The sequence below is a fragment of the Drosophila mojavensis genome, unplaced genomic scaffold (genome assembly GCF_018153725.1).
Source record: "Drosophila mojavensis isolate 15081-1352.22 unplaced genomic scaffold, ASM1815372v1 contig_74, whole genome shotgun sequence".
NCBI classification, from domain to species: Eukaryota; Metazoa; Arthropoda; class Insecta; order Diptera; family Drosophilidae; genus Drosophila; species Drosophila mojavensis.
The window spans coordinates 16770159-16797616 of NW_025318899.1; the positions used below are offsets into that span (position 1 = coordinate 16770159).

Sequence of the window (27458 nt, forward strand, 5' to 3'; positions counted from 1 at the left end):
TAAATATATATATTTAAAAAAAATTTAATTTTTTGTTGTGATAAATTACAGAATTTTTTGTTTACACTGACTGTTTAATAATTATATTATTTAAGTTGATTAGAAAATTTATAATTTATTAATTTTAATTAATTAATTTTTTTTTTTTAATTTATTTATATAAAATTTGTTTATACTTTTTTAACTTCTTTAACGGCCTTTTATCTTAATGTCATAATTTTTAATTTAATATCATAATTTTGAAAAAAAGCCAAATTTGACGGATTTTTCGAATTGTAAAAATTGATATTAATGATATAAAATAACAAAATTAAATATTTTTTGAACCAGGTTATTTTTCAGAATTTATTAGGGTATAATTTTAAGAATTGAGCATTTTGAATTTACTGCATGATTAATTTAATTCAATAAAGTTTTCTTTTGGAATTTTATAAATCTAAGAGATATGGTCAAAATTATTTGAATTTTCGGTAATAAAGCCAGTATTGTTAATTTGTGTTATAAATTTATTTTTAATGAAATATATTTATTATTAATTGTTTAGCAATTGTTGAATTTTTATTTAGACATGCAAAATTAATTTTTCGGCATTTTTGATATATTTAAAACAAATATAAATCTCAAATATGTAAAATATTTTTTAAATTCTGAGAGCAAAATATTAGTAAAATAAGGTTTTATTCCCTAAAATAATATAATATATATAAAAACATATGTGTATTTAATATATTGATATAGGTTTATTTTTTATTTATGAAATCAACAAAATCTACAAATAATTCCAATGTCGAGCGCTCTCGACTGTAGCGTTCTTAAGTGCTGTTTATTCAGTTTACAATTTACAATATACAATTTACACAATATATATACACGTATAAACATATGTGTGTGTGTGCATGGATGTGTGCGTGTGTAGACATCCATGAGAACGCGCAGTTCAATGAGAAGAAGAGAGCAGTTCAAGCACTCCAAGTGGAAACGCTTATCACATGAGCAAGAAAGAGATAGGTAGAAGGAATGAGCAACTATAACGGTTATGTGGTGGTGCAAGATGGCAGCTCTCTGCTATGTTTTTTGCTAGTTGCATTTTGTTGATGTTGTTGTTGTGGTTCTTGTTGTCGTAGTAGTAGTAGTAGTTGTTGTTGTTGTTGTTGTGGGATTTACATAAATACGTTTAATGTTTAATGAGAAGAAAATTGAATCGTTGGCTATTTACAGTTGTGCTGGCGAACAAAAAAAGTCACTGATGCATCTTGAGAGGCGCTATCGAAATGTAATTGAATAAATCTCGATAGTGATGTGCGCATTTATCGATAGTTTGGCAATCGAGCTTACCTCACGACTTGGGCGCCGCCTGACGCTTGGCCACAATTTTGCCCTGATCGCGACTGTTGATGACCTCGGCATGGAAGCCTGTCTCCCAATCGGCATAGTACTTGACGGTGCGCACATTGCCATCGGGCTCGACCAGGGAGTACTCGCCCTTGACCACATCGCCGTCGCGCTCCTCGCGCTGATGCTTGTTGTCGCCAGTGTGAGGATCATTTACCGCATACTCAAAGGCGTAACGTGGATGCGCATCCTGTGAAGCAGTCAATATATATAATGGGCCAATGGCCAAGCTCTGTCTGACTTACAAAATGCTCGAGATGCTTCTCGGGCAGAACCTTTAGCAGCGCCGGCTGGGCCACTGGGGCGGTCTTCAGGTAAGCAGCGGGCGTAAGAGGAGCCTGAGCACTCAGCGCCGAGACGCTGGGCGCATAGCGATTGAAGCCGGCGCCAAAGGCCCCAATGCCATGGCCCAGACTGTAGTCGGCCAGTGGTGCGCCCAGCTGCGCCAATCCAGCACCATGCGACAGAGCGCCCTGGTAGGTGAGTGCGGGCGAGACGGCAGCATGACCAAGCGAAATGGCGCCGTAGTAGCCGCCAGTCGAGCCCAAACCCAATTTACCTGAATAAAGAGAGAGATAGAGAGAGTATAGAGATTTCACTCAATCGCCTCTAATCTCCCTTGGCTCACCCGCATTGAGTCCATAGGCTGTGCTGCTGATATAGCCTTGGCCAAGTGCTGGTCCCGTTGTCAGCTTGCCCAGTGGAGCTGTTAGCAGTCCAGGCTTGGACACATATTGCGTGGCGATGGCGCCATGGCCAGAGGTCGAGTAGCCCTGGCCCAGACCCAGACCCAGGCCCAAGCCCAAGCCCAATCCCAATTTGGATGAGGAGTAGCCTTGACCAACTGCTATCGCTGGCTTGGATGCGTACTGCGTGCTGGCATATCCAGTGCCAATGGTCGAGACTAAGCCTGGTGCTCCATAGGCCAACTTGGCAGGAGCAGCTCCAATGGTCGCAATCGCCGGCTTCGACACATATTGATGGGAGACGGCACCGGATCCGCCATAGCTAGTGGATACTTTTGTGAGAGCTGGAGCAGCGGCATAGCTGCTGATGGCTGGCGCAGCCGGCAAGTAGGTCTTGGAGAGCGTCGCTCCATAGCTGGCGACAGCAGGAGCTCCATAGCTGACAGTCTTGGTGAGAGCGGGAGCAGCTGCATAGGTAGCCACAGCGGGCTTGGACACATATTGGTGGGAGACGGCGCCATGACCAGAACTGCCATAGCTGGTGGCCAGCTTGGTGATGGCTGGAGCTGCGGAGTAGGTGGATATGGATGCAGGTGCATAGCTGGCAACCTTTGAGATGGCAGGACCCGTTGAGTAAGTGGCCACAGCTGGTGCATAGCTGGCGACCTTAGCTATGGCTGGAGCAGCAGAGATAGCCACCGCAGGCTTGGAGACATATTGATGGGACACAGCGCCGATTCCCGAGCCGCCATAGCTGCTGGACACCTTGGTGATGGCGGGGCCAGCAGAATAGGTGGCCACAGCTGGGGCTGCATAGGATGCCACCTTGGCAATGGCTGGAGCAGCAGCGGGATAAGCAGCAACTATGGGCTTGGAGATGTACTGATGGGAGACGTCGGCTGCCTGGCTGTAGGTCGCCACCTTGGCAACTGAGGGAGCTGCCGAGGCGATGGCTGGAGCAGCATAGCTGACAGTCTTGGCGAGAGCAGGAGCTGCTGCATAGGTAGCCACAGCGGGCTTGGACACATATTGGTGGGAGACAGCGCCATGACCAGAGCTACCATAGCTGGTTGCCAGCTTGGTGATGGTTGGAGCAGCGGAATAGGTGGCTACGGCAGGCGCTGCGTAGGTAGCGACTTTGGCAATCGCTGGAGCAGCAGCATACACTGTGGATGGCCTGGAAATGTACTGATGGGAGACATCAGCTGCCTGGCTGTAGGTCGCCACCTTGGCAAGGGAAGGTGCTGAGGAGTAGGTGGAGATAGACGGAGCAGCATAGCTGACAGTCTTGGCGAGAGCAGGGGCTGCAGCATAGGTAGCCACGGCGGGCTTGGACACATATTGGTGGGAGACAGCGCCATGGCCAGAGCTGCCATAGCTGGTGGCTACTTTTGTAATAGCCGGAGCAGCGGAGTAGGTGGATATGGATGCAGGTGCATAGCTGGCAACCTTTGAGATTGCCGGACCGGTGGAATAGGTGGCCACAGCTGGAGCGGCATAGGATGCCACCTTGGCAATCGCCGGAGCAGCAGAGATTGTGGCCAGCGCAGGCTTGGACACGTACTGATGGGAGACAGCGCCATGTCCACTGCTGGCGTAGCTGACGGCAGGAGCGGTATAGCCCACCTTGGCCACAGCTGGAGCGGCTGCCGGATAGGCAGCGACAATGGGCTTGGAAATGTACTGATGGGAGACATCGGCAGCTTGGCTGTAGGTCGCCACTTTAGCTATCGAAGGAGCTGAGGAGTAGGTGGAGATAGACGGAGCAGCATAGCTGGATATCTTAGTGACGGCAGGAGCAGCATAGCTGACAGTCTTGGTGACAGCAGGAGCAGCTGCATAGGTAGCCACGGCGGGCTTGGAGACGTACTGATGGGAGATGGCGCCTGAGCCACTGGCACCATAGCTGGTGCTCAGCTTGCTAAGGGGAGCCGATGCATAGGTGGACAGGGCAGGAGCGCTGTAGGTGGCCACCTTGGCAGGTGACGAAACATATTGGGTGGCAATGGCGGGCGCTGCGGGCAAATAGGTCTTGGCCAGAGCGGGTGCATAGTTGGCCGAGTAGCCAGAGCCGAGCGAGGAGAACAGCGACGAAGTGGTGGCCAGCTTGAGGGCAGGCGCAGGCGCAGCATAGGAAATGGAAGGCGAATAGGTGGCTATCTTGGCAACACCTGGCGATGCCTGGGAGTAGCTGTAGCCGGGTGAGCTGTAGGTCTCCACCTTGGAGAAGCCAGGCGTGGCCTTGGAGTAGGTGTAGCCAGGGGAGGTATAGGTCTCCACCTTGGTGGTCACGGACGGGGCATAGTATGCTCCACTGGAGGGCGAGGGCGATGTGTAGGTAGCCGACTTGGAAATGCCCGGAGTGGACTGACTGTAGGTGTAGCCGGGCGAGGAGTAGGTGGACACCTTGGTCAAGGCTGGCGAAACCAAGCTCTTCAGCTCAATGCCGGAGGGCACCACAGTGGCGTACTTGGCAGCCGGCGACTTATCGGCATAGGTTATTCCGGGACCACCGTATTCCGCCGAGGGAGTGAACAGCGTCTTCTGTACGGGTGCCACATACTTGTTGATCTGCGTGAGACCGCCCTGCGAGTAGCCCGAGAGTCCTGCGGTGGTCTCATACGAAGCCAGGCCGCTGCTCACAGACGATTGCAGCAGTTTCCCATTCTCGGAGTAGCTGGAAATGGCGGGCGTTTGGCTGTACTTGGTGACGCCGGGCGTTATGGAGAACTTGACCTCAGCTGGCGGCGCATACGAGTAGCCAACTGCACCACCTGCATGGATGCAGGGCGCGATTGTGGGCGAGGGTTCTGCCAGTGCTGAGCCGAGCAGCACGCACAGCAGCGCTAGGAGTCGAAGCTGTGAACGAGGAGAGGAAACAGATTTATATAGAGCGAATTTATAGATGAAAGAGACGGAGGCTAAGCAGAGGTATATCAAAACTTTTAATTAAAGGTTTTTTTTTTCCAAATTTTTAGCTAAAGCTAGAGCTATATAAAGTTGATTGAATTTTATCTTAACTCTACTTTGATTTTGTTGTACATATAACGAATTGGTTCGGTTTCTTTAGTTTCTCTTAAAAAATGAAATCAATTTTGGTTCGAATTCAAAAGTTTTTTATACTGTCTTGCCAGTTAATTATTATAATTTAAGAATGTGTTACAAGAAAATTAAGTAAAATAAGTTTAAAATTTAAATACTATTTACGGCCGTTAAAAATTTTAACAAAATTTTAAATCGATTTTGTTATATTTTTAACTTCTAAATTATGAAATTTACTACATCTAAATATTTATTAAATTGAAATGAAATTTAAAAGAAAATAAAAATAAAAATAAATAAATTAATAAAATATTATAACAAAATTAAAAACAACAAAATAAAATAAATAAAGAAGAAAATAAAGAAAAGACAAAATAAAAAACCAGTTAAATAAAAGCTTAAGCAAAACCCAAATAAATTAAACAATCTAAGCAACTATGACATTACCTAAAAAAAAAAAAACAATAAAACAAATAAAACATACAAATCCTCATTAAGTAATTACTGAAAACACAATTAAAAAAATATAAATAAAACCAAACAATGTTCAATTCTAATATGTTAAAAGACTTAAATTTTGGAAAAAGGAACTGTAACGAAATATATTTTTAATATTAAAAAAAAAAAAAAAAAAAAAACAACATTCAATTCATATCAAGATCCTGAGCACATTTAATGTAAGATAATAAATATTTAGGTTTTAAGTAATCCTTTTTGGAAAATCGCTTGTGATTTGTGAAATTCTGTTATCCAGCCAATTTTAAGCAACTATTTAATATACATAAGCACAATTCAATTAGCGCATTGATTATTAATTTTGAATGAAAACCAATCCTAGTCTTGCACTCTTAACGAGGACACTCCTTGATCTTTAGAAAATAACATATAAAGTCCATATATTCCAGCATATTCCAGAGTCTTATTTTATTTTTAATTTTTTATTTTTATTTTTTTCTTTTAGTTGTAGTCCTTTTGCTGTTGGCGACCCACCTTCATAGTTTCACTTGTGTTGCACTTATGAAAACGTTCTGATATAGTTGAGCGCACTATATTAACTGTGTTTTTACAATAGTTCACAAATTGGTTCGATCGAATCGTAATCCTTGTGGCAATGCAACGGTAGTTCACGATGAATGTCCTTCGTGGATGCGTATACTTAATATCGTATCGATACGTATTCGAAATATCGGCACACGGCACACGCAACGCACGCTCGATGTAGAGCAACGCGGCTGACTGTTGGCCAGCCCGGCCCTATAATCGCTTATATACGTTCGGTCAGTTTTGGCTCACACGCATGCGCAGCAGCCACGCACCAGTTTAGCGACAGAAAAATCAAAAGCAACACATACAACAACAACAAAAGCAGCTTGGAAAAACGAGTAGAAAATCAGCAGCAAAAATATTGCAGTTAGGAAAAGCAAAGTCGAAGTCAAGTCAGAGACTGCAACGGGCTGACTGCCTGAAGAAAAATTGATGACTGCTCGACTGCGCTGCTGGCAGTTCGCAGTTCGTAGTTGGCAGTTCTCTTTGTTATGGAGTTCTCTCGCAGCAACCTGCAATGTCTATTGGTTGTTGGCCCCACCTTCGCGCCGATCTGGGGCTCTGGCATTTTATTAGATCATAGCAAAACGCCTCGGCTTCAAAAAGTGTGCGTGGTGCGTTTTATGCCCAGTTCTCTTGATTGCTGCTGCTGCGCCTGTTGCTGCTGCTGCATTGTTGGCCAAGTTGATTTCTTTTTCTTATTTTTCTTTATTTTATTTTATTTTTTTTTGCATATGCTTTTAAAGCGACTTAATTTGATTTAGATTTTAATCGCGACCATTGCGTGTAGCTGCAGCAAAAATGCAGTCAACTTTAAAATTCATACGCAATTTGCTCGGCAAGCAGAAAAAAAATCAGTAAAAATAAAAATAAAAGAAAATTTGCAATTTTGTGGTATTAATGTCGCTATCAATAAATTTTGTCTCTGTCTCTGCGTGCCTGGGGCCTTGATTGTGCATTAGTTAGATAAACGGCCATATGTGTGCGTACACACACACGCACACATATGCTGTCATGTATATGTTACTAATAGAATAGCTAGCGATATGACCAAGTGTTGACTTGTTGGCAATTAAGGTCACTTTTGTGACTTTTGTCACTTTGCCGCGTTTTAAAACGCGCACAAAACGCGCGCGGGTGTGTTCGCTAACTGCTGTCCATAACAGTTTTCTATTGTCCTGAAATGAGTTGTGAACCTATTAAATGTTGAATAACTGGATGCAAATTTATTAATTTTATCACAATAAAAAATTATTAAAAATTAAAAATAATTTGAAAATCAAATTAATAAATACCAAATTGATTTATTGATGTATTTGTAAGGCTTATATTTAAGAGTAAAATATAACAATGATATATTATTCAGTTTTCTATATAATATAATATTTTTTTCTTTAAAAATAAGAGAAATTTTTTTTAAATTTCCATTTATTATATTACGGCACAATTTTATTCAATTAACATAATAATCGGAAAAAAAATATATATATATATAAAAATATATATATAATATATAATAAATATATATATAAATATAACATTTAAAAAGAAATAAATTAAGAATTAAATAATACAAATTTTAAATTAATTAAATATCAGTCTATTCTACGGGAATTTGATTAGCTCTTTAGCTTTAACCTAATTTAAATTTAATTAGAATTTCATAAATTCAAATATCTATAAAATGGACATTTTTATTAAATTCGCAGGAGTCGTCACCAATCAGTAAAAATAAAATAATAATAATAAAATAAAAATAAAAATTTTAGCCAATCCTATATTTCGACAAATTGATTATATAATTAAATATATAAAATAAAAGCCCACTCAAATTTCAGGATATAAAAGCTGTCAATTGTTGGCCAGACATGGCCAATTTCGGTGGTTAGCATAAATAAATAAATGCAAATACCTATCAAATATAGTTTTTAATTAGCTGTCTAGGAGTCGCCATAGCACATGCCACATTTCAGTCAGAGCTGCCACAGGTTTGTCCCTGACTTGCGGCTGACACCGCATGCAACGTGCAAATCAATTAAAAGCGCTCACCAATATTGTGAATCGATATGTGAAATCTTGGCGATCTAGGCAAACCGACGGCTGACCATAAGCAGAGCTGGAAAATTGATTGAGCAGCACACGCGTTGACATTTCAATTAGAAGTCCATGCGGACCAGACCACTGCAGACCAGATCAGAGCAGACCAGATCAGAGCAGAGTAGAGCTGGCCAGACCAGACACCAGATCGGGCCAGACCAGAAGGTATGCTGATGCCAGTTGGCCGGCAGGCGATAAACCTTATGGACCAATTAAGTATTTCGTGTCATGATGTGATTTTTTATCGCACCAAAATGGAGAATAATACGCATACGCAGCGTGTACCGAGTGAAAGGCTGTCGTTGGTATTGGGCTGTGTTTTTCTATTTTTCTGCTTTATTTGTATTTTTTGGGCCTGTTAATTGAACATGAAACATGTTTCAGGCTCTGGCTGCTTGCTTCAGTCTTGAGTCTATCTGTCTGACCGTTTGGCGTTTTCTTTTTATATATATATAGGTATATTTTTATTTGATTTGATTTTTTTTTTTTTGATTTTTTGATTTTCGGGCTTTCGCAATTTGATTGAATTTTAATTTTTGCATTTGCAAACCAATACGCAAAGTCCGAGACTACAAACTGCAATACTCCAACGGCTAGTCAGCTGCAATTTTAACCTACTTCGGCTGAGACTGGTCGAGTTTTAGTTCGTCGCGCATTTGTCACACACACGCACCGGGCTCTGGCCGCGGGGCGTTACGTAATTGCCAACGGGCAGGCACTTGGCTAACACAGCTGGCCATGGCTAACGCATACTACGAGCGATGCCTACTTAACATCATGACGAAATCCGCTTGACAACCAACAGCCAACGAATACAGCTCCTGCCGCTGTGGCTGCTACTGCTGTTGCTCCTCCTTCACAAGTCAAATGCACCACCCACCGCCCCGCCGGCAGCACTCGACGCTGCTGTTCCACCCGCTGCACAGCATCAGGGTATTTTAATTGAAAAATCTAGATTTCACTTAAATATTTTCACGTCGCCTATTTTTGCATGCAGCCACATGAGCTCAACTTTGTAGCGACCTGTGGTCATGTGTGTGTGTGTGTGTGTGTGCGTGTGTGTATTTGTCTATCTAGATTGTTTGTCGCTCATTGAAAATCGAAATGCATGTTGTACATGCCGCGTGCGTAAACATTTCAAAATTTGCCAACACATATTCATAAATTTAGCGATTTAATACCGCTTGCCAATTTGCGCAATTGACGATCTCGAATCTGAAATCTCGAATCTCTGAATACACTCAATACCCAAATCTTGAATCTAATTCTACACGCATCGAAAAACTGAACCAGTTTATGTTTTGATTTTTTATTTTGTATTCATGCATTTTCAAAAGTGCAAAAACGCAATAAAAAATGCTGAAAGGCCGAACGGGTTGGGTATCTAACACTCGCTAAGTGTGTTTCTCTCTCTCTCTGTGTGTGGGGCGTACAACACTGCGTATGCGTGTTATTTTGTTGGCACTCTAATAGCCACAGGATTGCCTGCCTGCCTGCCTGCCTGCCTACCTGCTGCTTACAATAATAGCCTAAGGTAGCAGCTTACGCTCAGCGCTTGAGCACCTTGGGCTTGGGCAAACGCTTAGCCAACACGTTTTTCACGCTGAGACACATTTTCGCCTCTAACGCATATGAAACAAGCTAACTGCAATTGTTTAGCTGCTGTCGTGTTTTAAGGCGCTTTATTGCAGCACAGATGAAAGTATGGGGAATTTTATTGCATAACACTGAAGTAGGTCAAAAAAATGAAAGGAATTATTTACTTTTTGATTTACTATGTTTATGATATTTAATTCACTTTTTGAATGCCACGTATGTATATATACTCGTCTCCAAATTTAATTTAAATTTGTTTAAATACACCTACACATTAAAACAAAATTTCATATCATTATAAGTAGTATTTGATATATATTTAAATAATCCAATAATTAATTGCATTTACACAAACGGCAAAAATAATTCAATTTGTTATGGAAATATATATGCAAAAAAAAAAAAAAAAAAAAAGCAAGCCAATTCGATATGGTTTTTTTTTTTTGCATATTTGTTTTGATAATGGATTAGCTAATTTTTTTTTTTTAGTATTATATTATTAACTTACTAATATTATATATTATTTTTTTTTTTAATTTTTAAGTTTATTTTATTAATACTATATATATTATATTATTTCATTATTATTTATTATCATGTAATTTTTTTTTAAAATATTATATTATTCATTTATTAATCATTTATATTATATATTTTATTTTGTTTTTCTTTAATTTATTTTTGTTATATATTATATAATTTTTTAAAATTATTATTATATATATATATATATATATATATATATATATATATATATATATATATATATATATATATATATATATATATATTTTTTTTTTTTTTATATATATATTAATAATTCTTTACCTTCCTTCCTTTCTATTCCTTCCTTTTTATTCCACTCTGCTTTTAAGCTTCATCATTTACACTTAATACAGCTTTGCATATGTAAACAGGCCCAGACAGCTATTCTTAATCTTAGCCTAACTGACTCATTGAGTCTCGCTAGTTTGCATATATAGCTCTGGCATAAATATTCTTGGCTCCCTCGTCTATCAATGCATGTAATTCATTTGTAAAGAACTCCCACTGGCAACTCTAAGCATATGCGCTTTACAGATGCTCCCCATTCTCCCCTCTGCCGTTGCTGTTGTGCAACTGCAACTGTCATGAAATCAGCATTTGTAAACAATAAAGCACAAATTGTGGGTAGGCAGGAAATTGCTAACAAGCAAAGCAACAATCAAATATGATTTCTGTTATTCTGTTTTTCTTTGGATCTCTGTCTCGCTGGCTGTCGCCTTGCCCAACCTCCAGCAGTCAAGTGAGTAGCTGGAATTGTGATTATGCCATAGACACACAAACACACATAGCATATTTACGATTTACGATATGCGATTTACTTGGACAACCATAAATTAACACCCGGTCATTTGGCAGGCGGGGGCATTAATTATTCGAAGCCGCCAAAATCCGTGCGATCTCTGCGTGTGTCTCTCTCTGTGTGTGTGTGTGTGTAATGGAATTTTTGAAATTGTCTCACATTTGTTTTACCAGCTAATTGCTTCGACGGAGCTGACATTCTCTTGGCTCTCGACTGCAATCTCCAGATCCTTAATAGGCGTGCGTGTCGCTCAGCTCTTCTAGCTGCGGCAAACCGGATCTAAGCCTCTCAAGAGTCTAACTCTGAGTCTGAGTCTGAGTCATAGCTCTAGAGTCGTTCAATGTCGCCGCGTCGCTGTCAGGCGGCGCCAAATCTAGCTAACAAAATTGTAAATTATTTAATTGGGAGCGTTGAGGCAACGCCTCTGCAGCTAGCAGGTAACCAAAGCTGCGATCGATCTCCCTCTCTGTCTATCTCTTTCTCTCAGAATTTAGAATTCAGAATTCAGAATTTGTTGCATTCGCTTGACTTTTAGACATTTCTCACGCGAGCTAAGTGATTTTGTGATTCTATTTTTTTACACTTTGCCACACACAATTTGCACATCAACTTTTTCGCTCGCTTTATTGATTAACTGGTTGACTCCGAAAACGGCTTAGCTCAGAGTGCAGTTCTCAGCTTGGCGGGGCTCGATGTGGGAGCCATTTGCATATATGATTTTGTTTTATTTTATTTTTTTTTTAATGCAATCGAGATAGAAAAGTATAACGTGGATGGCATTTGACATGTTTTACATACTCGCAACTCAATGTATATATGTATGTGTGTGTGTGTGTGTGTGTAGTATATGTATCGGCTACTAGATCTCTTACAAATTGAACGCACTTTAGCCCAGTCGAGCCAATGCCACAGTTGCGTTGACAAAAAAGTACTTTTAATTAGAATAGCTGGTACGTACTTGTACGACCATGCATTCGCTTCAGTAAGTATGCGTCTGTGTGTGTGTGTGAGTCAAACTCGTTATCCGAGATTAAGTTAATTGGATTAGCCAGCAGTTAGCTGCATAGAAGCCATCGCAGGTGGGCAGGGTGCAAATGCAGCCGCAGCAACAGCAGCAGCAGCAGCAGCAGTTCGCATTCAAATGCTGCCTAATTTGTGTTAATTATGACAAATGTTTATGAAACTGCACCAAAACTGTGGCAAATATACATATACTAGCGTATGGGTGTGTGCGAGGGTCGCCTTTGCACTTTAGTATTCCACGCAAGGCAAGTCCCAAGGTTATGGCTCTCAATTGGCATGGCTTTATTAGCAGTTCTTGGCGCAAATCGAATCATTTAATAATATAATAATATAATTTAGTTTATTGGAATTGAAATTATAGAAATTATAGAAATGTATTAATTTATAGAAATTAAATTTCTTTAATTTTAATTTATACAAACTTAACTTTTATTCATAATTCATTTCATTTATATAATTTATTGAAATTTAATTTATAGATAATAAAAAAAAAAGAAAAAAAAAAACAAAAAAGAATATATAGAGATTTATTTAATTACGATTTAATTTATTTGAATTTAATTTCTTGAATTTTTATTTATACAATTTTAGTTTATGGAAATTCAATTTAAACAAATTTAATATATTGAAATCTACTTTAAAAATGGGTGTTTAAAGAAATTTAATTTTTTTAAAAATTTATTTAATAAAAAAATATGGTTTATTTTATATTTTTATATATTTTTGAAGTTGGATTTAAAGAAATTCAATTTATATAATTTGTTCATAGATATTTTATTTAGAGAAATTTAATGTATAAAAGTTTCATTAACAAACCTTTAATTAATAGAAAAATTAATTTATTTAAAACACGTCAACTAAACATACAGCAATAAATTACGCATAAATAATAATATCAAGTTAACGAACATAAAGGAAACAGTTCACAAAAAATCACCCCAACTATTGCATTGCCCGCTTTCCTCACACGCCCTCCAGATTTCTATAGCTGAACTGATGACCTCTGGCATACATGGGCACCATGTGCTGCTTGTCCCGGCGCACCATGGACTGCACTAGGCTGGCCGAGGCGGCGCCCTGTTCGTCCTCGTCCGAGAGCTCTTCGAAGTCGTCGTCTTCCGCGTGGTGTGGGAAGAGCACAGGGCCGGAGCCTTCTGGACGTGGAGCCCGTTGGATGTGCGCCAGTGGCTTGCCGTGCAGCTTCTTGGGCTTGCGCTGGAAGTAGCTGGAGTATTCGGGACGGGCGAAGCTCTTCGGCACGGCCTTGTACTTGTAGTGCTTGAGGCCGGGCGTGGTGTGCACGATCTTCTTCTGGTGAATGTGATTGGAGATGGGCTCGGGGTTCTTGATGGGTCGCGGCTTGGACTGTGTGTAGCTGGTGTGCAGCGGCTGCAGAGCAGCTGCCGGCTTGTGCAGATAGTTCTGGGGCAGCTCCTTGGGCTGGTAGTGATCGTAGTAGGCATGCTGATGCGGCTGGCTTGTGCTGTAGTGCGGCCGATACTCCTGCGGCTCGTTGACAATCACGGCCTTCCAGTCGCTCTCCTGCACCGCATAGTTGGGCTGCAGCTTTTGCGAGAACTCCTCCAGCTTGTGCGCGGCCGCGATCTCCTTAAAGTAGTTGTCCCGCGCCTGCTGCAGCCGATTCCTGATGTCCGGCTCCAGTTCCATGGGCACCTGCTTGATGCGCGCATGCGGCTTGAACTCAATCAGGCTTGGAATCTTTGGATGCGAGTGCGTCAGATCCTCGATGGGCTTCTTCAGCGGCTTTATGTCGGAGCTCAGCACAATGTGCTCCTGATCCTTGCTGTAGTGATTGATCTTCGACTGGGATGAGTCGTCGTTGGGGCCGCTTTCGCCCTCGGGCGACTCCGTTATCGGATGCGAATTGGCGCCCACAGTCTTCACGATGGCATTGAAGCCCTTTTTGGCATCCGCCGTGTAGTGCACGGTGCGTATGGAGCCATCCGGCTCGAGTATGCTATAATGCCCCTTGACCCCATCCCCGTCCCTGGACTCCCATTGGGACTTCACATCGCCCGTGTTCAGATCCTTCACTCCATAGCTAAACGCGTATTCCGGATGTTCCTGTGTGATGTATTTTAAGAAATAAAAAATATATGTGCTTATTTTAGTTATAATTGAAAATATATATTTATGTATAATTTATATAAAAATAATATAGTATTATTATCATTGTGTAATTATAAAATATATATTAAATATTATATTAAAATTGAATATTAAATTATATAATTATGTAATATTGTAAGTTATATTTTTGGCAATATTTATATTTATTTATTACATGATAAAATTGGACATTCATTGCTTTAACTTCTAAGTAAATACGAATATATGCACATAATTCATTTTCTAAGCTATTTACCACTACTAAATAAGTGGTTAAACTATTTCGCTTATGTATTAACAAAATTTGCTAAGTGTGCCTTCAAAATGCGTTGACCACACCTATTCAAAAAAAAAAAAAAAAAAAAAAAAAAAAGCGAGTAGAAAACAAAAATCAGACCAAAATCAGACGCACACGCACCGCTGCTTTAATACTCCAGTGACTGCCACAAAAAATTCTATAGAATTTTTATATACATATATATTCACGACAAAACGTCGAAAAAACTTCGAAATAAAGTAAGCACCGTTTTGGCTTAGACTTGGGTCTGGAAATTGTGTCAAGGCAAGAACACGCGCTGTGCACAGTTTGAAAGCCACTGGAGGCTGGGTTGGGTCGGTTCTCTTGGGCTAGTCCATGTCTATAAAATGATCTTTTGATCTGCAGCCGACACGCGAGTCAAACGATATTTAATTATTAATTGAATAATTCGATAAAGATTTGATCTCTTGACACTTTGGAAAGCGAATGGGAGCAGCACTTCAGAACTTTCCATAAAAGTCATTTGCAAATGGCTTTACATGCGTTCATTTAATCTACTTGAATGTGGAGCATTGTCATTTGTCTTTGTCTCTTTAGGTATTTATTGGATTTGATTTTACTTTAGCACCTCTCTGCAGAGGCAAGAGGCGAATTGCCAAAGTATTTCGCATGCTTTTCGGCTCTGGCGTCAATTAAGCGCAGACGTCCATAAATGGCTGCAGTCGTGTCCAGGCAACAGTCTACCCAGTCTCAGTCTCAGCAGTGTCTCGGGTCGAGTTTAGTGCTGTAGTTGTTGGCTGCCTATCAATTTGCTGCGGCGCGGCTGTCGCTGTCCGACGAAAACAAATGATTACATTGCGAGTGCGTAACCTGAGCAGCAACAAAATCAAATCTATTTGAGCAAAAATATTGTTTTTAATCAAAGCTACTTTTTTGGAGCTAGGCCGGTTGCATAAGTGGCATGCGGTAGGCGGAGCTGTTGACCATTGGCCACCCAGGAGTCGGCCCCAGTTGGTGGTCGACAGAAGGCCTTAATGTTGCTGCTGCTGCTGCTGCCGCTGCTGCTGCTGCGGTGGGTGCGTGTGAACTTTGGCTCATAAATTTGCGCGTGCGCTCTGAATTTATGATGGCCGAAGCGACTAATCGACTGTTTGACTGCTCGACTGCTTGACTGTTTGACTGGGCGTATGCGCAATACGTGAATGTGCCACAATTATATGTAAATTGCGTATACGCTGCGTTGGCCGCGTGCATCACAGCGACAATTGCGACAGCGGACAGTTCGTGGGAGACTGCACAAAGCACTTGGATAACCACTAGACAGACAGAGAGACATACGGACAGACCGACTGTCAGACAGGCGCTGGCAATTCAAGGCGTCGCACCAGGCGGACATTTGCGGCAGACAGATGGACAGACGGAAAGACTGTTGGATAGACGGGGCGACAACTTGTTGCTGCAGCACATGAAAAACATTTTAAAATGTTAAATGCGCCTTGTCATAGCTTTACAGTTACAATGAAAACAATTGTCTCCTTTCGAGCAGCGAGTAGGTGCAGCAAACTGCGTGAGTTTGCCTTATATGGCGCCAGCACTCGATCTCTGATCGCTGATCGCTGAACGATCAGATCGTGTGCGCTGCACGCAAAACGCATTTTTGGCTACCAGAGCAAAAGAAAGAAATCAACAATGGCTGAGAGACCGGGAGGCAACCAAACAGACAGACAGACAGACGGAAAGACAGCCAGCGAGCCAGCCAGGTCGGGCTGGGCCAGACCAGATCAGCTGGGGCCACTAGCACCAGTTGATTTATGTGGGCGACGATCTGTTGCACACGCAGAGAAAAATGCCTTGTGGGTGGGGACGATCATAAAACGCATGAACAACATTCACTTCGAATAGCTGGCAATGGCGAAAAATGCGTTTGCCGCACTTAAATATACATACACCCATACATATACACACACAAATATATATATATAAATAGTGTCGGTAGTTGAAAGAATTGCGATTTGGCAAAAATGCGAAGGCTATAAAACATTTGAAAAGTTATCAAATTAAGCCAAGCTGCAACGATTTGCACGGCTTAAGCTCTGGCATTCTGAGTAAAGGGAGAGTGAAGTAAGCTAAATTGAAGTGTGTGTATATGGCATATATGGATATTATTTAAGGTAAGCGAAATATCTCTGGATATATGGATATTATTTAAGGTAAGCTAAATGTCTCTGGATATATGGATATTATTTAAGGTAAGCTAAATATCTCTGGTTACGCTCTCTATCTCTCCCTCTCGCTCCCTTTTTCTATTGCTCAATTGACATCGTTTGGTATGCTGTGTGCGAGTATTATTACGGGATTGTCTTATGATTTTGTTTACTATTTACGCATTCAAAAATTAAGATGATTGAACATATGGCGTTAGTTAATAATTCAAAATACTTTTGTAAATAAAGAATAATATGACAATATATAAATAATAAAAGAAATTTACATAAATAGTAATATAATTTGATTGATTATTAATAATTCATTTTTTAATTAAGGAAAATAATTAATTAATTATTGTATTAATAAATGAATTTTGTTTTATATAAGGAATAATATATATATATAAAATGCACTAGCTGTTTATATATAAAAATTGATAAAAATAATTATTATTCATAACAAATGTTATTTTTGTTGTTTAAATAAACAATAGAAAATATAACTAAAATTATATTAAATATTAAAATATATTAATTATTTAAGAATATAAATTAATATTAATACAAATTAAAAATTAAAATTAATATAAATTGTGAATAATGTAAAAAATATATTTCTGATTTTAAGTGATGTAAAATATAGAAATATATTAATTAATAGAAATATTAATTATTAATTACATCTGCTTTTGTAAACGAAAAGATATAAAATTTATGAAAATATAAAAAATAAAATAAATATTAATAAAAGTTAGTAAAATCATAAATAATTTAAAAACAAAATAAATAAAAAAATTATTTCCCCTTTGTCAAAAATATACACAATTTACGCAATTTTAATTAATTGTTTACTTAAGCACCTACTAAAATCTTTCATTTTATATAGGCCAAGCTCTGTATCATTTTTTATGCCGAAAAATCCAATTTCCGCCCCATTGTGCGTGACTTGTCAATTTTTTAAATTTCGATTTCGAGAAGCTCGTCAGACATATTTAGTTACCATTGGGCTGGGGGCTATTGGAGTCGGGATATACATATGTGTATGTGTATAGGTATGTGTGTATTTGGATACTTACAAATTGTGGAGCATATTCGATCATTTCGTCATCATCCGCAACGACGACAGGTGCGGCTGTGATACGCTTGCATTCCACGGGGCGTGTCCAGAGGCTGACCGTAAGCAGAGCCGTTGTGAGGAGCAGCAGGAGGCGGCCGGCGCTGGGGGTTGGAGGCGGCTGTCGCGTTATCTAAGGCATTTAACAGAAATATGAATGTGCGGTTTTTGGTCTTTATCAGCGGAGCGCTTAATAAATGCAACGATAAAACAAGTTGACCAACAGCCAACAGTTAATAAATTGGCTACAAAATTATTACGCGAGCATGGGCCAATTAATTGGCCAAACGGCCAAACAGCCAAACGACGCATGTTCAGATGCATTGGGACATTTCTCAAGTCCCCAATCCGATTCGGCATGTCATACAGCGTTGTGACAGTTGTCAAATGGTAATGGTAATACGCATACGCCTCGCTCTACCCAAAATTAGGCTCCGCCAGACGCACATTTGTGTGTACGATGTGACAGCAATGGCTTCGGCTCGGAGATTGATGGCTTTGCTTAAGACCAGTAGCTTGGATATGGAAACAGGTCTGGCAGGATGGCAGTTGACGCCACGTACAATTCAATTCGATTTCAATTTCAATTTCAATTGCCTGTTGCCTATTGCCTGTTGCCAATTGCCAATGGCCATTTACAACTTGTAGCTGATTTTTAAGTTTTGGGTCTGCCGAAAGTTGCAACACACATTTTTGGGCAATTTCTTTTGCTGCCACGATGAAATCTGTCTAATTAGTAGAGTTGTGGCTGCACCAAAGACAAACACACACACAGCATATACAGTTGTCTATGTATAATAATGCAAGTTAATCGGCCGCATTAAGATAAATTTGTTGAGACATGTCTGGCATTCGATCAGAATGTCTATACATGTTTTTGCACAAATTGCATTTGGAATTCTTGTCATTCCACAAGCTAAAGCGTATTTAAATTTCAACAACTACCAGTTTCATGAGATACAGATATAAATATAGATTTCGATTTTCATATCTGATTAGCTCGGCAATTAGTTGATTGGGCTGATTTCTATGAATATGTGATTAAACATAAGCAAATTGTTCAAGGATGTGAACCGGATCTAGTTTTCATAGGAAAAATGTTTCTCAAAGTTTATATACAAGGCAAAATTAGCTTAGCAACATTCATTGTAGCTCACATTCTATGAATACGTCTGATTTTGATAACTTTTGAATTGCCAAATTGATTGGAGTAGAGTTTGTATTCATGCTAAACATGTTTGTTATTTTGTTATATTTTTAATTTATATTTTAATATATTTTATATTAAGAAATATTTTAAAATAATTTAAAATATAATTTGTATAATTTAATATATATTATATTATATTAAAATACAATTGAAAAATTTAACTGAATTTCATTTTAAATATTTTTTTATATAGAATAAAATATAAATTATAAAAAAAATCTAAAATTCAATTTACCTATAAGCTTTTCCATTTAGCTTAGAGCAACCAAAAATTTAAAAAATTATATATATAAACTTTCCCTTGTACTAGAAATTTTGGTACTAAAATTTCTATCCCACTCTCAAAATTTTTCCAGAATTGACACATCCGCATTAAGTTTGTAATTTACTCAAAAGTTGATAAATAAATTTGAATATTGATGCATTAAACAGGAAAATATTGATTTGCATTTGCATGTGCATTGCTTTAAATTTCTGCACTACTTTCACTTTTGGGGGTGAAAGTTTTGGCTCAGCACTTTCGCTCTTATTGCAGTCAGCAAAGTTTGTCAAATATTTAACACTTACATAGAAACGCATGGCAAACACGTATATTTATTTATTTAAATATATATATTCCAGGTATATATATTTTATTTAAAAATTGTGCACACAAAATATATGGTTTACGTCACTTTGGCGATTTAAATCGCACGTAAAACGCGTCAAAGTCGCTCGCTGCTCACTGCTCGTTGCTCGTCACACACTGGTTCAATGTCAAGGACAAAAACGTAATTAAAGCGTTTGCGCGACATTGCCAAAGTATTTATAGGCAGACTGAAACGAAGACGACCGGCACAGCAGGCAGGCAGTGCGCCACAGCGTTTTCCCGGCGACAAGATTTTCCGGCCCAACTGGTTCCACAATTGTTGTCGATGCGATCAGCCGAGACGGCAGCGATGCGCCACAGCCACAGCCGAGTCGAACCGAGCTGAGCAGAGCAGAGCAGAGCAGCTTCACGCTTCCTAAGCTACGTTTAATTGACAATTATATGAAACTTTAGCTGCCATCTGCAACTGTGAAAACGAGTTTTCGTTTCGCTATCGCCAGGCAGCAGCAGCCGCTGCTCCAGCATCATCCAAACACCAATTTGGCTGTCTCCACTTTTGGTTTCAACTGCAAACGAGTAAAAGTCTTCGGTCTTTGGCGCTCACAGCGCAGCTGTTGACTGGCGTTATAAAATTTATATCAGGCAGGATTACGTTTTGGATTTAACATAAATTAATAGCGATCGGCTTGGGAATTTGCCAGCCATGTTAATTTCAACCCAACCACCAGAAACTGCACTGCCACGTTTGCTACCAACATAAGTTGGCCAAGCTGGTTAAGATGGATGGCATGCAACATGTTAATCACCGAAATCCACTTAAACCACAGCTAAAGATCTCAAAGATAGCCTTATCTGATTACATCAATTTTATAGGACAACTAAATTGGTAATCTGAATTTAATTACAGATTTCCGAATGGAAATGTGTGAAATAGAATATTCATATGGTTTATAGCATTAGAAAAGCAGAATCGGAAAGGAGGTTGAGCTGGATTGTTGAACAGCTATAAATTCTGGTTGTTTTCTTTGGTAAAAAAAAAAACATATTTTTTAATTTAATTTTTATTTTTTATTTTTTATTTAATTATATTGGTAGACGAGAATATCATTACTGACACAGTTATAATTATTTTCGTCAATTTATCATTGTTGCAGCAGCTGAAATTTTTATTTTTTAGTCATGAATCATGATTACAATATATTTATTTATTTATTTTTTTTTTATTGGCATATTTAATTGCCAGCTACCGATGCGTGATACAAGACATAGTATTTGGCTTATATAAACTGTTTTTATTTTTATTTAATTTAGTTTATTTATTTATTTTTTCATTTGGCTTATATAAGATTTTCTGATTCATTTTATTTATTTAAATTACTAAACTTTTTCAAATAGTTTTTTTTTTGGTTTTGGAAATATTTTAATATATTTTAGTCGGACATAATCAATTTTCTAATGCTTGTTTACTAGGCAAAAGCTATTAACTTCATTAGAAAATCAATATTTTCGTAGGTTTGGCTATATTATTTATAATATTCACACTATGTGGGTTTCCAATGCCCTGCGATATTTATTGATCACTCATTAGCCATGCCACTTCAATTCAAATTAAACATTGTTAAATTCCAGGCTCTATCATCGGCAGACTATTGGCACCTTATACATAAGTTTCACCCAGAGTTCTCAAATAATTGATGAGCTTGCCTCGATGTCTGCTTATAAGTGTCTTTACACTCTGAGAAAAAAATCAAAGAGCAATCGATTGCATCGTTGCTTCAACGAGTTCGTTACAGATCGATCGGAAGCCTTTTCTCTCACCTTTTATTTGAGTTATATGAATGAAGTAAAAGGCTTTCTGTGTGTGTATTGGTAAGAATGCAAAGCCATTAATAGTGTGCGTGACTTGAGTGTGAGCATGTGTATGTGAACAAGAAGACAAATTGCTCACTTGCTGAACCTCATTGTGCGAACGTCTATCGTGACTCTCCCTAAACGATGTTCGTGAAATGAGCTTGACACGAATACTTCAACTTAAGGCGCTCAGCAGAAAACAGAAACGAACAGAACCGAAGGCTATTGCTCAGAGCGAGAACAATTGAATACGATTCTGTGCTCGGATATAAGCTGTTCATATATTGTATATAAGTTATTCTCTTTCAGCTGGCTGTCCACATTTAAACACATTTAATTGTCTTTCTTATACTTTGTTATTATTTTTATAAAAATTACTCTTAAGTTTACTGTATAAAGCTCATTTGGTTGTCTGTTATATCTGCATGTGGATTATAATATATAAGTATGTTCAGATCGGGATAGATTATTGCACATTTGTCTCCTTTGTTGCCTCTCCAAGTCGTCGTCAGATTTCTAGTGCAGCTGCTTTACGCTCACATAGCTGCTGGCGTGCCCATGTCCGAGTCCATGACCGTAGCCAGCATAGGGGGACAGATCGCTGGCGTAGCCATAGCCAGCGCCATAAATATCGCCATGGCCGTAGCTCTTGTAGACCTGTGGATGGTGGGCATGGCCCAGTTTCTTGACCACCGCATTGAAGCCATTGTGATCGTCGGCTGTGTACTCCACCACGCGCGTGGTGCCATCGGCCTCCTTGAGGGAATAGCTGCCGTGCACCTTGTCGCCGTCCCTCGCCTCCCACTGGCTCTTGTGGTCGCCTGTGTGCGCATCCTTCACACCGTAGTCAAACTGATATTTCGGGTAATGATCTGGCTCGTGCTTCTCATAGCCATGTCCATAGCCTCCATAGCCTCCATAGCCAGCATAGCCAGCGTAGCCCAGGCCTAGGCCATCGTATCCATAGCCGTGATCGATGAGTCCGTGTGCGTAGCTCTTGTGCACCGGCGCCTCGTGCTTGGTCAGCACGCTGTAGCTCGTCGCATGTCCGTGTCCATGCGGCGCCGCCAGCGCCAGACCCAACAGGCCAAGTACCAAGACTCCACTGAATGGCTGCATTTTCGTCTGTCTTGCGTTGAGAACGGATTGACGAGGTGCTGATGTCTGTTGGTTCTTGCCATTGCCACGAGTCGCTTTTATAGCGCTGCCCACGGCCCAACGGGTGGTCGGACTCTCGGACTCTCCGCCTCGCGCTGGGCCGAGAGCCATTCACCTGCCTTCGATTGGCTAATTAGTTGCGTATAATTACAGTTTACTTAAAAGCGCCGAGCTGCATTGAAAATACTATTATATATAATAAATCATATTCTGGCCCATTGTTGGCCAAGAATTGAACCAATTGGAGGGCATTTGTGATTGAAAATTGAATGCATTCGCATGTTGAAAATAGAGATAGAAACTGGAAGTTCAACAAATTTCTAATATGGGTTTATTGTGAATTAACTTATGGACAGATACAAATTTTATTATCTTTGTTATTTACTAATTAACAAAATATAGTTTTGTTTGAAATGTTGCTTTGGATTTATGCAGACAAAAATATGATTAATTACAAAATTGATCAAGCAATACAAAAAGTTTTCGTATTTAAAGATTGTTGTATTCTTATTGAAATTAAAATAATATTAATTTAATTTTATATAGAATTTTGCAGTTTAATATTTAAGTATAAATTTAAAATATATATAATACCCATAAGTGGTGATATTATTTATTTATTATTATTATTATTATTACTATTTTTTTTTTAATAATGAAACAATTTACTTCAAATTTAACAGAATGATGTTAGCTTGCATGTAGTTAGCATAATTATTGTAGCCCGATTTTAACCAACAGTTTTCCTAATGCCTCTAATATCTGTTGTTTTTTTTTTTTATTATTTATTTATTTTATTTTTTTTTATATGTAATTTTATATAATTTTATAAATATTATAAACTAGCTTAATATAAGGCATGTCTAATACATTTTTCTTACACACAAATTCAGCAATTCACATTCTGTAATTGTAAATTAATTCTAAAGACATTTTGTTATTTGGATTTAAAATTTTAATATTTAATTTATTGACTAATTCGAGATTTGTGAATGTCGATTGTTTAATTAGAATTGTTTTTTATAAATTGGAATTTATAAATTCCAACCTTGCCTTTTTGCTAACGAGCCTATTTTGCAGATGTTAAATGCCCAGCCCTATTGGCACCTCACACCGTGATAAACCAGCCAATAACAATTAATCATATTTTATGCCCGAAAACAAATCTGTTTCATTAGCCGGTCTTTAGTTTAGCACTAATTCGGAAGCACTACGAGCCCCCCTCATGCCGGCCATAACTGGCCAACTCCCCTGCTGCAATGGGTCTCAAGGTCATTTCAGAGTTTTGGCTTGGGCGAATAACAAAAAAAAGAAGAAACGAATAAAAATAAAGCAAACCACTTGAAGCTTGGCTTGCAAATGCAGCCAGCCGAGGCATTTGTTGTTTTTGGCTGAAAATTGAAAGCGGGCCACACTTGTTGATTGATTTCTAACAGCCAAAGCAACAACAACTTCAACATTTCAGGCAACAACAATAGTTGTTCAAGCGTTGCGGTGCTTTTTGGTCTGTTAACGCCCCATTTATTAATCGCTGTTGCCGCCGTTGAAGTGGCTTTTGGGCCGCTTTTAATTGGGCAATGAGCAAGCGGGCCAGCAGAAATTTTGAATACGTTATTTGGAAATGGAAAATTTGCACAAATATTTCAAGTATTTTTTTCATCTTTTTTTTTTCTTTTTTTTTTGAATTGTATTTGATTTGATTTAGTTTCGTTTTGTATTTCAGTTATGCTGGCCTATTTAACCTCCAGAAATCTAATTAATTAACATTTCCTTTCAGCTTGAGAATGTTTCGTGTGTGGCTATAAAAAGGTTTGGCGCCGTTCGTTTGGCATCACAGTTCCATTGGCGCTTCACCACAAGCCAGCTCAACTCAGTTCCTCAGGTCTACTTAACCAAAAATCACTTAACTTAAATGGCTCAGAAATTGACTTTGGTTTGCTGCGCCCTGCTGGGCGTGGCGGCGGCCAGCTATCTGCCGCATGGCGGCTATGAGCACGGCCATGGCGTGGGCTACAGCATCAAGACGCATCACGAGGCGCCCAAGAAGTGGCACTGGGCACCGCAGCAGGAGCAGCAGCATTATTATGTGGCCGCAGCACCGCAGCAGGTGCACCACTGGGCACCACAGCACCACCATGTGGCTGTGGAGGAGGCACATCATCATCCCAAGTATCAGTTCGACTATGGCGTCAAGGATACCAAGACGGGCGACATTAAGCAGCAGTGGGAGACGCGCGACGGCGACAAGGTGAAGGGCGGCTACACCATGAAGGAGGCCGACGGACGCACTCGCATCGTGGAGTACACGGCCGATGACCACAACGGCTTCCAGGCTGTGGTCAAGCACATTGGACACGCCTATCAGCCGGCGGAGCATAAGTCATACGATCATAGCTACTATGGCCATGGACATGGACATGCCAGCAGCTATGTGGATGTGAAGCAGGACACGGGCAGCAAATGGTGGTGAATGGAAATGGAAGCTAGCTTATGATAATAGAAGAGAACTGTTTGAAAATGAATGCCAATACGATAAAAATATAATAAATATTATAGCAAGGATAAATGTAACTAAAGGTGTTTTATTCTAGTGAAAATTGGAGAATTTTACATTGTGGCACTCGCACTTTTAAACCATATTTTCCGGCATAAAAATTAAAGTTTGAGAGTCATAGGCTATGCTCTGCAGCCATTGCACTGCTTTCAAGTCGAGTTTTAGTAAGGCATGAACTGCTTGATAAATGAGCAGCAGTCGTTTAATTTTGAACTGCTTGAAATTCACAATTTAAATAAAAGCCGTTAAGCCTTTCTAAAGTTTATTGTGACAGATGAATGAAAATTTTATTGTCTATAAATAAATAAGTTTTTAGTCAACATTTTACGTTGGCAATTAATTTATTTCAGCATGAGTAACAATCATATATGAATAATATGTAAACAACATATGAATAATATAGAGAATAAAATAAAAAAAAATTATTAAATCATTATATCTGGTTTTTATTTATATCATTTTATTTTAATTTTAATTTTTAATTATATCTGTTGTGCTTAGTGTTGAATAAAAAGACAATTGCATATATACTTTGTATAATTTATATAAACTACATATATAAAAATTTAATTTTTGCTGTTCTTTAAGCTGCAAAAAAACCTCTTCACAAATTCCAACTCTTCTTGCGCAAATCTAATAAAAAGCTTTGCAAATTAACCAAAATATCCGATTAGTTCAGCAGCCTCATTCAAATTCATCAATTCAACATTAATTTATGCCGCGCAGCAAAGTTTTGCGGTCACATAAATCTGCAAGTGTTGCGAGACCGCAGGGCAAAGATTTTCGAGAATCTGGCATCTGGTCAAGCTGATTGAAGCGTCGGCACGGAATAAGCTCTTAAGTCTGCTGCAAAGCTGCCTATGTAAATGATGGGATGCATTTATTGTCTACAGAAGAATTTCGACCGCCGACAATTGTTGTTGACAATTTGGTGCAAGGGCTTCAGATAAGGAGAACTCACATGTGTACCTACACATGTATATGTATGTATATATGTATATATGTATATATGTATTTGCATTCGTGCTGAAAACGATAATAAAAACCTGTGCATTTTTGGCTCATAATTTGCCTACGTACCTACGCTTGACCTAGCCCGACCCTTTGCCGCTTTATACGGTTTCATTAAATATGCAAATGAGCAGTGGAAATTGCGGCTGCCTTAACGAAAAATAAAATAAAATAACCAAAAAAGGAGAGCGCAAAAAAAAAACTTAAATTGGGTAGGTGAAAACGGCCAGGTGAGCTCGCAAGACAAACGCATGCCAGAGACCCGCTCTGAGTTGGCGGTGGAGACCCATCAGACCAGCCGTGAAATTTATACAAAGAGTTCACATTGCACTTTGTTAGTTTACCAAAATACACTAACAGAAAATGGAGACTTGAGGAGATTTTAAGTAATTGAAGACAAATATAAATATTATATGTATATATAAAAGTTTTATTCTAAGAATATGATTTTTATATTATTTCTTAGCTTACAAATGGAAAATGTTATGGATATACATAAGTCCAGCTTTACTTCTGCTAAAATTTTCTTAAAAATTAAATGATTTGCTCACAGATTAACCTAATTGCTTATATAGGCAATATTATTGCACTCTTCTATGAGATTCTCATATGTATAAAAAACTGCAAAGGCATACTGTTTATGACTTGCACAACTATAATAATTAAAAAAAAAAAAAAAAAAAAAACAAATAATAATACAATATATTTATTTAGGGTTAAATATGTTAAGAAAAATGCAATAATAAAATAGAATAAAAAATAAAAATATAAGAAATAAATAATTATGAATGAATACAGTAATCCACCATTTCGCCATCACCTCCAGATGTGCCATCAATAATTCTTACCTTTACTTCTCTTTTTCAGCTATTGGCAGCGTATACAACATTCGTTGGCTTTCGTAATCCGCGACATAAGTCCAACGTTTTGCTGGCTGTAGGAAATTGGGAGCCAGAGTTACTGAGTGAACGAGTCGAAAGTCGAATTAAATCGCCAAGTCCGAAATGAATGAAAGCAGCCAGAGCGAGAGAGTGGGAGAGCGAGCGAGAACAAGCATGGAATAAATGAATGAAACGAAATGTAATGAAAACGAAGGCGACGCTCACAACGAAAAGTGCAACGCGTGGAAAAACTGTTGCCCTCTTTTTGG

The 27458-nt window shown here is 38.9% G+C and overlaps 4 protein-coding genes across 4 annotated transcripts; 1 reads left to right on the top strand and 3 right to left on the bottom strand.

Annotated features, from left to right (window-relative positions):
• Positions 1-779: 779 nt before the first annotated feature.
• LOC6582793 (mucin-5AC) lies at positions 780-6606 on the bottom strand. The gene is made up of 6 exons (XM_044010036.1): positions 6111-6606; positions 3788-4937; positions 2021-3724; positions 1638-1951; positions 1336-1582; positions 780-1263 (listed from the first exon to the last, which is right to left on the bottom strand). The coding sequence occupies exons 1-5, from the start codon at positions 6114-6116 to the stop codon at positions 1337-1339; spliced, it is 3420 nt and encodes a 1139-aa protein (XP_043865971.1). The 5' UTR covers positions 6117-6606; the 3' UTR covers positions 780-1263; position 1336.
• A 6444-nt stretch (positions 6607-13050) lies between these two features.
• Positions 13051-19900, bottom strand: LOC6582794. Its single transcript, XM_032731579.2, has 3 exons — positions 19713-19900; positions 17898-18068; positions 13051-14310 (listed from the first exon to the last, which is right to left on the bottom strand). Exons 1-3 carry the CDS (start codon positions 19722-19724, stop codon positions 13189-13191), a joined length of 1305 nt encoding a protein of 434 aa, XP_032587470.1. The 5' UTR covers positions 19725-19900; the 3' UTR covers positions 13051-13188.
• Positions 19901-21928: 2028 nt separating this feature from the next.
• Positions 21929-22739, bottom strand: LOC6582795 (cuticle protein 7). Its single transcript, XM_002008449.3, has one exon. It carries the CDS (start codon positions 22702-22704, stop codon positions 22102-22104), a length of 603 nt encoding a protein of 200 aa, XP_002008485.2. The 5' UTR covers positions 22705-22739; the 3' UTR covers positions 21929-22101.
• Positions 22740-24655: 1916 nt separating this feature from the next.
• On the top strand, positions 24656-25314 carry LOC6582796 (cuticle protein 8). Its single transcript, XM_002008450.2, has one exon. It carries the CDS (start codon positions 24656-24658, stop codon positions 25211-25213), a length of 558 nt encoding a protein of 185 aa, XP_002008486.1. The 3' UTR covers positions 25214-25314.
• Positions 25315-27458: the final 2144 nt, after the last annotated feature.